The following is a 12,505-nucleotide window of genomic DNA, read 5'->3' on the forward strand; positions in this document are numbered from 1 at the left end:
GTGAGGTTAACGTAACTCCATCTGATCGGTATGATTAGAGATCTTTTTACACCCAATTCACACAATCGTTTCATCTGTTTGTTTAACCCTCAACAAGTCAGTCGTTTACTTGGATGATGTTAAACAAGTACAACTTAACCACAATGAACATCAACAATGTTTTTCCCTGAGGTACTTTACACTTGAAGACAGCCACGTCGCGGCTTTCCGACATTTTTTCGAATATGACGCGGCCTCTCCCGCGGCCTCATGGGATAGTGAAGTGTCCATCGTTTGCCTACTACAGAATTATACAGAATTCGGGCGGAAGCAGTAGGTCATCCGGGTACTTCTCGCCTACTGTTTTTCAAATACTATGAATTCAGACATACTACTCGCCTCGCATACTGTTTTTCGCATACTATATAGTAGGGAAGTATGCGATTTCGGACGCACCCAATATCAAAAGCTGTGTTACTATAATGAATTTTAGATCATTTTGGCGTGTTGTATGATATTTTTTGTGTTGCTGTGATGTGAAAAGATATGAAGAGATCGCGCAGTCTTTCTCTTTTATAAGCCATTATGTTTAACCAAAATCTATGAAACGTGTAACTTAATGCAAGCCACAGTAATGCTCTCATTTGAAGTTAACATGGGCGTGTTGAATGGGTTTTTGCGTGTGTAAACTTCTGCAGTTGTCCCGTGAAGTAAAAAGACGACATTAAACGTGACTAACAGCACAGTGAAATGTCGGGGCGGATTACACGGCAACTGAATCGTTTCACGAGGCCGTTCAAAGCGTCTCAGTCAGTTCCCTAGATAGTGAATCACTAGATAGTGCGCACGAGTCTGTGCACTGGGAAGACCGTGATCAGTAAACTGATCAATTTATCAATTTATCAACAACAGGCAGGACTGTTATATTTTGATATTATTTTTATGCTATTTGAGGTAACTTAGCCCTGTAATATGAAATGTACATGTTCTATTACAAATCCAGTCAGCATCAATGCTCATTTTAAAGATACAATTGTAAACAGTAATAATATTTGTAAATGTTTGTTTGCTAACATTGTTTAGCTTGTTTAGTTTTTTCCTTATTTCATTAAGCAAAGTTTAAATTGAATTTTGCAGTTGTATTACAGATGTAATGTTTGTCACCTGGAGCTTTAAAGGGATAGTTCACCCACAAATGAAAAGTTGCTGTTAATTTACTGACCGTCAGGCCATCCAAGATGTAGGGGACTTTTTCTTCATTCCTGTATGTTTAGTCTGTATGAAAAATGGAGATTGTTGTTAAATAAAGGCTATTATGTGTTGTAAAGTGTGTGTATTTAGTGATTGATAAACAGCAGTTAATCAATAATTAATGTTATATATAAAACTGTTTATGTAGTTCCCCAGCAATTTCTTATGATGCCCAAATAATAAATCTTAGATGAGGTAACATATAAAACACATATAAAACTAGTTCACTAAAGGTTGAGCCAACTAAAAAAAATAATTCAGATAACACTTTGAAGTCAGAAATCGACTGAACGAAACATTTCTATGGAACTTGTTACTAAATAATAATTAGTTGAAACCGCTTGAAATTGTTTACAGTGTAGGCTGTTAACAGAATACTTTAGACTTGTATTAGCCTTAAAAACCATTCAAGTGCAGTCTGTTTAATTTGTTTATTTTTTTATTCTATTGTATTCCTTTGCTTTTTTTTTTATTACTGACAGTTTAATTATTTTCAATAATTTTACTAATATGAGTTACTCTAATACTCTGCTGTGGTATTGAGAATTGTGAAGTTTCTCTGGTCTCTAAAATGTAGATGTCATGGCAACCTTATTTACAAAAAATATATATTTGGCATATCACCATCTTTAAATAAATCACTCAAAGTTTTGGTCATATGGTTCACTCATAATCGTGTTAAATAACAGTGACTACAACACTGACCAAAATAATCTTGATTATGATTTTTGGCATAATCGAGCAGCCCTAGATGGCACACAGACAGATAATTACAGGGTGAGGCACATTCACCGCCCAACAGACAGCGGGTGACGATCAAACGAGATCAGATGCGGCCCTCAGCTGCCGTCTGAGCCACGCCATTCCTTATAACAACTCATTTACCATCTTCTTCATTCTTTCAGGCAGACATTTATTTCTATAAATAAATTTAGATTAATCTTTAGGGCTTCTAAAGTGATTCAGTCGAGCAGGGAGTGATTTTGTGTCTCTCTTTTGTTGCTTGATTAACATCAATGACTCGGACAATAGCGACTAAATTAGGCTGCTGTCCCTTTAAAAACGAATGCACGGATGCAATGTACTGATGCACACTACTGTTTACATTCACTTAAGACGTGATCGACTGTGCTTACGTGAATACTCGTCAAAACTGACAGTTCGACATTGTGTGTATTTCTCCATTCATGCGATGCGAAAGAGTCCTTGTGCACGTTTTCTGTGTGTGTTTGCTTCAGTGTCTGCTCTCAGAAAACTGTGTACCCGATCTTCAAGCAAAAGGAATTGGATGAAATATTCAGAAAGATATCAGTCCACAACTCTGACTTGTAATGCAGCCTGGGGCAGCTGTGGCCTAATGGTTAGCGGATCGGATTGTAACACGAAGGTTATGGGATCGAGTCTCAGCACCGGCAGTGAATGTCCAGCGCTCTCTTCCACCTTCAATACCACGACTGAGGTGAGACCCTTGAGCAAGCATCAAAACCCCAACTGCTCCCCGGACACCACAGCACTGCCTGCTCTGTGTCTGTGTCTGTGTCTGTGTCTGTGTCTGTGTCTGTGTCTGTGTCTGTGTGTGTGTAAGTGTAATCAGGACATAGATGTGTATAATGACAAGGGTATGACAGGTATTACAAGGAGAAGGTGACTTTTCAGGACATTACTCCATGTCCCCACTTTTCAAAACGCTTATAAATCACTCAGAATGAGTTTTTTTTGGGGAAAGTTGAAATGCACAGTCTCCTGTAAGGGGTAGGTTTAGGTGTAGGGTTGGTGTAGGACAATAGCACATACAGTAAGTACAGTATAAAAACCATTACGCCTATGGAGAGTCCCCACTTTTCACAAAAACAAACGAGAGTGTGTCTGTGTGTCTGTGTGTTGTGTGTGTGTGTGTGTGTGTGTGTTGTGTGTGTACTTGGGTGGGTGAAATGTAAAGCACAAATTCCGAGTATGGGACACCATACTTTGCTACACATCTCATCACTTTATTAAGCCACATCATGTAGGTCTGGTCAGAGTTGAACTGACCGCCGACTGAGCCTAGTTTCACTCAAGGTTTTTCTCTTCATTTCTGTCACCGATGGAGTTTGGGTTCCTTGCCACTTTCACCTTTTGGCTTGCTTAGTTGGGGATACTTAATTTTTGCCAATATTATTATAAAATTAAACATGTTTCAAGCCCAGCTGGAGGCCGATGGTGTTTGTCTTGAAGGATGGATGTCATTATTTCTGGATCAAGAAGCTGTTTAACTATATAACTGTTTAAGTGGAGTAAATGTGCTGTATATCGGCACTCTTGGAATGATGCTTGGATGACTGATTTAGTGGACAGAAATAAAACCCTGAATTTATGGACTGCAGCTGATGAAACCGAAGCCTGGAGTTCAGCAGGGTTTGGCAAGAACGTTCAACAGCAGGAAAGTGAGAAGGTGTAGGGGAACTAGTATCTGTGGGTCAGTTTACTCACCAGCGTTACAAGAACACTTGGGTTAATAAGGACACTTCTGGGGCCTCGTTTATCAACAGTGTGTAGAAAAGCTTCTATACTTTGTCCACATCAGTCGCGTAGCTTTCACCCAATAAGAAGTTTGTAATTTTCCAAATGGATGTAATTTATTAAACGATACTAATAAACGTCTTATTTCACTGCAACTTTATTTATTAACAATATTAAACGCTTGTTTTCATGGTGAATTACAGGTCGTTTTCCCTCTTCCTATAGGTGCATCATACGCTTGTCAAAATGATGATTCGTCAGTTTCTGTTAGTCCCACCCACAATGTTATGTTTACGACGTACGTATATAATAGTAAAATATGCGCGTTTGTCAAGTTAAATTTGAAAATAGCCTAGTGAAGCAAACATAAATCAGATCAATTCTTTTAAAAAGTAAAAGTCTTAGCATTAAATCCGGACCGTCTACAGATGAAACCCGACAGAGCACCTGAGGCTGAGGGCGCTGGATTTATCGATCGGAAACTTCTGAACCAAGCGTGTTTGAAACATCATGTTAGCATAGGTGCAGTGTTTGATCCGCTAAACAGATGCGACCTTTGTGGAAAGAAACAAACATTGTGCTAGATCCTGGTCGCCACAACAAACTGCATAATTTGCAGCTGCGCACATTTCTGCGGTCCTCGATGCGCGTGAACTGACGGACGCTTGATCATGAGATCATCAGCGAAGTATGAAGTAGGTAATGCTTTTTAATAAACTTCCATTAGTTGCATTAACTAACATTAGCAATACGTTTGCTACCATGTTTATTCATCTTTGTTAACCAGCTCAGGCAAATGTTAAAAGATACAACTTTTAATTTTAATAATGTCCTATTAGTAAATTTTGAAATTAACATTAGTAATTTGTTATATTAATGTTAATGCATGCTTTAGAAGTACTGTGTAATGAACCTTGGTGCTGTATTTTTTGTTGGCAATTTGACATGCAGTTTTCATATACACACCTGCCCACCCAGTTTTACGTAGACCCACCCACTTAAACATTTCTGGCTACGCTAGTGGTCCACATTCCTACATACAAGTACAAGTTAGTAAATCCCACACTTTGCGTGAAACGGTTGATAAATGAGAGCTCAGGAGTTTCTGTAATTCAAAGAAAAACCTTTAAGAAATGTCAGACAATGTTTTACTGTAAAAAAAAAAAAATCTTTAGGTGGGTTTCTGTGAGGGTTAGAGGATAGTGTGAGCTCAGTATAAAAACAATCAAACTCACAAACTGGAGGTTTATTGGAGTGTGTCTTTTACCCATCATGCCCTAGGTGAGCCAGTGCTCACAGGTATCCACAAAGGAAGAATGCAGATGGAGTAAATTAAGTATAACAATGACTGGAGGACTGCGCAGCTGTTCTCCCTCTCACACACACACACACACACACACACACACACAGTGTCTGACCACTGCTGTATTTAGAGATTGAATCAGAAGCACAGATTCATGACTCACTCGTTTGTTTGTTTCATCTAAGCAATATTACCAATGATGTGCATCATGGCAAACAGCACATACAAGGGAAGTTCTGCAAGCTCCCACCTTCAAAGAAAAAGTCTTGTTTGTCTGTTTGACTGGCCAATATAAGAGTGATGTGAGACTTTATTCTGACACCTACTGGCACGGATGCAGAATTGCATAAAGAACAAGGTTTGGTTACCTTTGCAATCATGGAAACAAACTCATTATTCATTTATAGCACTGAAAGTGTCCAAAAGTGGTCAGATGGTCACGTGATCTCGACATGGCAGTGGCATAAGAAGGGATCTAATATACAATAATTGCTGAACTGTGGCTGAGAGATCATCAGGCACACATGGCGTTTGCTGATTAGGCTTATGAATCTAACGAGGCATTGAGGTGCTGTGAGGCTGAACAAAACCTCCTTTGTGCCGCACACTCCTCTTTCACCTCACCAGCTGCCTTCATGACTCTTCACCTCCGTCCCTCTTTGTTTAGCGTGTGCGGGAGCCGCCACACACCGACTACAGTCACGTGACACGGAACACGCTCGGCTTTCCTCAGCACACAGAACAACCTTCGCAGAAATCAAACCCGTTACAAATGTCTATGAAAACATGTCCACACTACATGCTGTGGGTTGTTGCCGAGGTGTGATGTGGTTGCTAAGGTGCCCTGAGTGTATTTTGTTTTAAATGTGAGGGAGTTCACAAACTAAGATTTTTAACTCAAACCGTTGCAGTCTGTCAGTCATATTAATGCCAGTCAATGGGCACAGAATCTTTGGGAGAAAAAAAAACATGCACAGACAAATTCAAATTAAACCTTGCGGCTCGTGACGATACACTGATGTCCTACGACACGAAACGATCGGTTTGTGGGAGAAACTGAACAGCATTTATATCATTTTTTTACCTCTGATACACCACAATGTCCGACTGTCATAACATCCGGTGCGTGACGCGTCAACCTGCTCTGGCACATAGATATACACATAGATGCCTCATTAGCGACGGTTTCTATGGGCTGCGATACTTAAGCATCTACGTATATCTCATGTATATATATCTATGTTCCAGAGCCGTTGCCACGTCATGCGCCGGATGTTGTGGATGAGCTCAGGAGAGTTGGACATTGAGGTTTATCAGAGGTAAAAAATGATATAAATACTGTTCAGTTTCTCCCACAAACCGATCGTTTGTGTCTTAGGACATCAGTGTATCGTCACGAGCCGCAAGGTTTAATTTGGATTTGTCTGTGCATGTTTTTTTCTCTCTCAAAGACTGTGTGCCCATTGACTGGCATTATAGGACTGACAGACTACAACGGTGCGAGTTAAAAACCTTTGTTTGTGTTCTACTGAAGAAACAAAGTCCCCTACATCTTGGATGCTCTGGGGGTCAGCAGATAAACATCACATCTTCATTTTTGGGTGAATGTTCCCTTTAAGGCTGATGATACACGGGGCAACTTTTTAAGCAATGTTGCCCACGACCGATCTAAAGGATCCAGGTGGAAACGTGTCACCCGTTCTCAGTAGGAAAGTGCCCAAGCAACACTGCTCAAAAAAAGTTGCCCGGCAAAATGGCTCGAAAAGTTTCCCTGTGTATCATCAGCTTAAAAGTTTGTCCTGATGAAAACCATTGCCTTTGGTGCTTCTTCACCCTTCAGTAAATGTCCATGTGTCAGTCTAGTGTGGCCTATTCACACCTGCTATATACAACTTGGCCGTGTCTTGATTTAAAGGGGCAGTTGCATCTTTTTCCCACCTGAGAATACATTTCAAATAGTTTATTTTGACATTCTAACCAATCTGCTTGCCATTTCTCTAATATGCATTGGCTGATTAAAGGTTTTGTGTCCATGGGTGGGATTTTCTAAGCTAGGATTCAACACAACGAGGACCTCCATCAGTGTCCATGTGCAGCAGATGAAATCAATCATTCTGATCACATCTGATCACTGCACTCAACACACACGATCTGAGGAATCATTCATGTCTGCAGGAAGACGCACACACGCAACTTTAACAGTGCTGGAGGTTTCTGTGAAGATAAAGCTGATGAGAGTTTGTTTAATGCAGTAACACTGTGAGAGAAAGAGACAGTCAGACAGACAGAAGTGTTGATATATGCACAGAAAACTCATCATTTGAGGCCGTTTCAATGCGATGCGTGTTCACAATCTGCCCGTCTGCTCTTTTGTGCGCGATGATTGGCATGGCTGCTCCTTTCACAGCACTAGCTGACGTTTTTGTTCAGCCTTTGTAAATGATTTGCGTTTACTCAGCGGTAACGCTTGTGTTTGCCTCTGAGCCCACAGATGCTGATATGAACCCGTGTGTGTGTGGTGTATTGGCAGGGCCTTGCGCTAATTCAATATGTAAATGACATGTAGGAACCCAGCGAGCAGTCAGAATGCAGCAGTAATTGCATTTGCATCACAGCAATGGCTCTCAAATCTCCCTCTCTTATGGAAATCCTCTCTCCACTTCATTCTGCAGAGCTGTGTGGTTTTGAAAAGGCATCATTCTTCAATGACTCATTTTAATAACATTTGCATATTCATTACAATTAAGGCGACTTTGAGCTTTTGGTTTTTAAGTTAATTTGTGTTTCTCAAGTGACGACAAAGACAATAGCAGAAATTACGTGGAATTAACGTTTGCAGCACATTCCCCAAAAATGAACCCTGCAAATGAGAAAATGTTAGATTGTGAGGATTTGATAGCCAGTTCCTGATGATTTTTGTTTTGTTTTGTTTTTTTAATCTGAAGGGTTTTCAGCTGCATCTCAGTTCCTAAAGGAAGCCATTTGGACACTGATGTTACAGAAGCATCGAACGCACGTCTCTCATCTCGGATCCATCACTCGCTCCGACAGCCTCATATCAGCCGTGAGACGCCACAAACATCAGCTCAGAGATCAGTCAGCAGCTGTAATGACGTCCGTGTAGGGCACATCAGATAGCTGAGGAATAAACGGCCAAAGCAGCGCATTCTGACAGACTCAAACCTGAGCAGTTAGTGTGAAACAGCGTCTCTATGAACACTTCAGAGCAGGTGTGAGGGATGCTTGATTACGGTTCTAGTGAGAGGGTGACGGCAGCATTAGTGAGCGTTTGAGTGCTCTAAAGAACGGTTAAAGCTCTTAACAGAATTAATCACATAGTGATTACAATGACAGAAACCCAGAATGCCCTGCTCTCAGCCCAGCGTGTGCCCGAGTCGCCCTCAACCCGCCGAGCGACATTCATCAGCACGTGCAGATCGCTCTGCTTTAACCGGAGCGCTTTTACTTAAATTAACCGAGGGTCAAAGGTCACGCTCCGATCCGAGAGGCGCTGCTGAAACAGGAACATGAGCCTCTACTAAAACTACAATGAACTGATAAAACACGCAGTCTACATGACTGGGATGGAACCTGATAAGGGACTGATTTGGAGTGCCCTACATACAGCACATGTGGGATCAAATGCCTCACTAGTGGGCTGTCAAAATATTTTACAATATAAGTGAGGATATTTGGCCCTCACAAGTATAGTTAATCCAGTACACACACACCGTTCCTATAGTAGCAGTTCATTTATAATTGCACTAAATGTGTTATCTCTGCTTGTGTAGCTAGATTGTTTTTGGTGTGCTGCACTCGTCTAAACGAAACAACGACGCTAATCAGTGAAGCCTGCAACGAGTGTCCGTTCACAGAAGAATTGTTCAAACGAAGATTCATTCATCAGGAACCACTGCAAGTCCCTCATCATGATGCTCTTCACTGCTGTTCTCGAAGAGGTCAAGCTGATCTGGATACAGCTCTATTCAATGCTTCCTAAATTACTGCAGGATAAAGCAGACGCCTGCAGAACAACTCAAGAGAGTAACAGACGGCCTGCAATAACCAATGATATTTAACTTATTAACGTTAGAATTACTGACCTAATATTAAGTCAGAAATTCATGCGTTATTTCTCCAGGCCATAAATATATGACGCAAACAGTGAGTGTCACAGAAACGTACTTGATGGAGTTCCTGAAGTGATCTTCTGCTGGGTTTTTAACTGTGCAACTGTTCAGCAACCACAGATCGGCGTCAGACGGATTCTCTGGAGAAACAGAGAGGAGCAAAAGTTATTAATATTCCTGCCGCCATCACAAATTACTCGCATAGTCATAACACAACACTACGGGTTGATCACAGAAACCTCGCCCTCCACAGGTTCACAGCTGGCGTGAGAAGAGTGACGCTAAACCGATCTATAGAGCAGGACAACCGCTTCAAATTCCCTCAATAATAATCTGCACTTCTATAGAGAAGCAAACTATGACTTTAGACTGGTGGTACTTACCTCTTTTCTTGTTTTATGCTCAGTTTTATTGGTAATGAATATAGTGCACATACTCCAATGACTCAATCCAGCTCTTGTTATTACTAATGAGAGGCTTATTAAAATAATCAAGTCACTCTAGTAAACTAGAGTCAGTCTGTGCGAGTCATTACAGAGAACAGATATGATAAACGCTTACCATTTATATCGCTTTCATGGAAACTGTCATATTTCTATTTGTATGTCAGGTCGTAGTATTCAGAATGAACAGTTTGAAATGATTGTGTGCGCTGCAGCACAAACGACTGTAAGATCTGTGACATGATATAATGCTGCTTCTAGGGCTGGGTATCGTTCAAAAATGTTCAATATCGATACCGATACCTCGAGTTCGATACCGGTTCCTGAACGATACTTTTTTCCGATACCAATTTTATGAAATCAGTTTTAACAAGATTACATTATCTCAAAAAACTATTTCTTCAGCTTGTTGGCATTGATACAGACTCCAAGCCTCGTCTCCTGTGTTCTGTATCTGGTTTTCAAATGAAGGCATAAAACATTAATTTCATTTATCTTTAAATTATTTAAAATCAAAGTTTATTTAGGCAAACAAAGGGGGTTTACTATTAAAATTAAAACATGGAAGAAATGTTGTGTGCTCATTACTAAAAAATTTTAATAATTTGAATAGTAGCCTAGTAGCAGCAGTACTGTCTGCTGAACAATAGTACTGTAATATATTTCTGCCGCAGTGTCTTCCAAGTTAAACCAAACTTTTATTTTGACGGGTTGCCGTGAATACCTCTGTGTGTATATGATATGACGCTAGTTTTACTCAAATCAAACGGTAAAAATGCTCATGAAGTGACTCTCAGAGCAGTTCTGGAGGTGTTGTTCTTGTGTTTTTGTCCTCATTGAGTGAGACGGCAGACGCTGAAATCACCGCGAGCTTCAGTCTGTGTGTAGTAGCAGGCTGCTCCATACGCTTCCCAGTCGCTCTCGCGGATGCCAAACACTGATTGATCAATCTGCGCCGCGTCGCTTCTAGTCGAACACACCTAGGCCTCACTGACGTTGATGAGATTAACCCCTTAGGTATCGAAATTTGGCACTGAACGACGAGACGTTTCTCGATACTCGGTGGTATCGAGGCAATTCAGTCGGTGCCTAAAAAGTATTGAAGTCGATACCCAGCCTTAGCTGCTTCACAGGTGCGTTTCACACGACACAAACCTGAGGTGATCTGCTGAACTCGGCTCGACTGCACACTCACGTTCACAAGGACCTTTATCAGAGTTTGTGACTGTTTTGGTGATGAATCACACTGTGACGCCCAAACCAAGGATTTCTTCCTCTCTCTGCTGCACCTGCTGAGTTCACTGGTGTGACTGCAAAGACTTTTCTTACAGCAGATCAGCGCAGTTATTATAGTTAAATCACAACTGTGCACCTTTAAAGATAAAGGATTTATTCATCCTCACATTGTTCAAATCGTATAAAAGGAGATGCGTCTCTTTTGCATGCAGTGAATGTGAATGCAGAGATGTTAGGATCCAACATGAAAGTTTATGTGCTTATCCATTCATTGAGTCCAAATCAGTATTTGAAGCTCTTTCGCAGGGAACGCAGCTGTATGTTTGGACAGGAGGAGGAAAGTAAGGGATGAACAGACAGCAAGGAGAAATCAGAACGCAGCGACCACAACACGCCTGATCCAGGTCTCCACATTTACCCAAATGAATGCTGGAGCAGGAATAAATCAGTGCTTCACCAACACTCAACACTCGACAGCGTTTTCAGGAAGCGAAAACATTCACTTGCATAACCTGGAGAGATCTGGGCGACTCAACTGACACTTAGGAAAAATATTTGCATAGTAAAATTTAAAACGAGCCTCAAGTACAACAGGATTCATAATTAACCAGATTTACAAAAGGACAAGAGTCAACTCCCACCATTCCCACAGAAATCTGTCAGAATCACTGACAGCACAAGTGTAAAAGTATAGAAACACACTCTCGCTGGTTTTCATGTTTTATGGGGACTCTCTAGGCATAATGGTTTTCCGTACTAACTCTACGTTCTATCCTCTTACTCGGACCCTACACCGAAACCTACCCCTCACACAAGACCACAGGCATTTTACATTCTTAAAACACTTCATTCTGATTTATACGCTTCATGAGGACCAAAACATGCCCCCACAAGGTCCAAATTTACTGCTATTACTTTCCTTTTGGGACATTTGGTCCCTGTAATGTAGTGAATACCAGTACACACACACACACACACACACACTCGTTTGTTTTTGTGAAAAGTGGGGACTCTCCATAGGCGTAATGGTGTTTATACTGTACTTACTGTATGTGCTATTGCCCTACACCAACCCTACACCTAAACCTACCCCTTACAGGAGACTGTCTGCTGTTTCAGATTTTCAATACACAATACACTTTATAAGCGTTTTGAAAAGTGGGGACGTGGAGTAATGTCCTGAAAAGTCACCTTCACCTTGTAATACCTGCCATACCCTCGTCATTATACACATCTATGTCCTGATTTGTCACAAAAACACACACTCACACTTTCAATTCAATTCAGTTCAATTCAAGTGTGCTTTATTGGCATGACAAATTATACATTTGTATTGCCAAAGCAATTGCAGCTATGCTGCTTACAAATAGTGAATATGTATTAACAGAAAGAAAGAAAAATAATAATAATAATAATAATAATAATAATAATAATAATGATGATAATATATAAAAAGTATTAAGCATGTAGTGCAAAATGAATTACTAATGTAAGTATATAAACTAGAAAAAAAAATAGATTTACAGAAGCAAAATGTGCATCTAAGTAATATAATAGAGTAATATGGTTTAATATAACTCTCTCACACTCACAGCTGCTCACATGTTCTGCAGAAGCCATTTGCATATATTTGCCTGTAGGCTGGAGCTCAGACAATCGCAGGC

The 12,505-nt window shown here is 40.6% G+C and overlaps 1 protein-coding gene across 1 annotated transcript in view; it reads right to left on the reverse strand.

The window, feature by feature from the left end:
• Positions 1-12,505, reverse strand: part of cdkal1 (CDK5 regulatory subunit associated protein 1-like 1) — a 269,763-nt gene that overhangs the window by 218,744 nt on the left and 38,514 nt on the right. The window contains exon 4 of the mRNA XM_058747144.1: positions 9,218-9,302. Within this exon, the coding sequence (XP_058603127.1) occupies positions 9,218-9,302 (85 nt within the window). The remainder of the gene's footprint in view (positions 1-9,217; positions 9,303-12,505) is intronic.

This window comes from Onychostoma macrolepis, chromosome 16 (genome assembly GCF_012432095.1).
Source record: "Onychostoma macrolepis isolate SWU-2019 chromosome 16, ASM1243209v1, whole genome shotgun sequence".
Taxonomy (NCBI): Eukaryota; Metazoa; Chordata; class Actinopteri; order Cypriniformes; family Cyprinidae; genus Onychostoma; species Onychostoma macrolepis.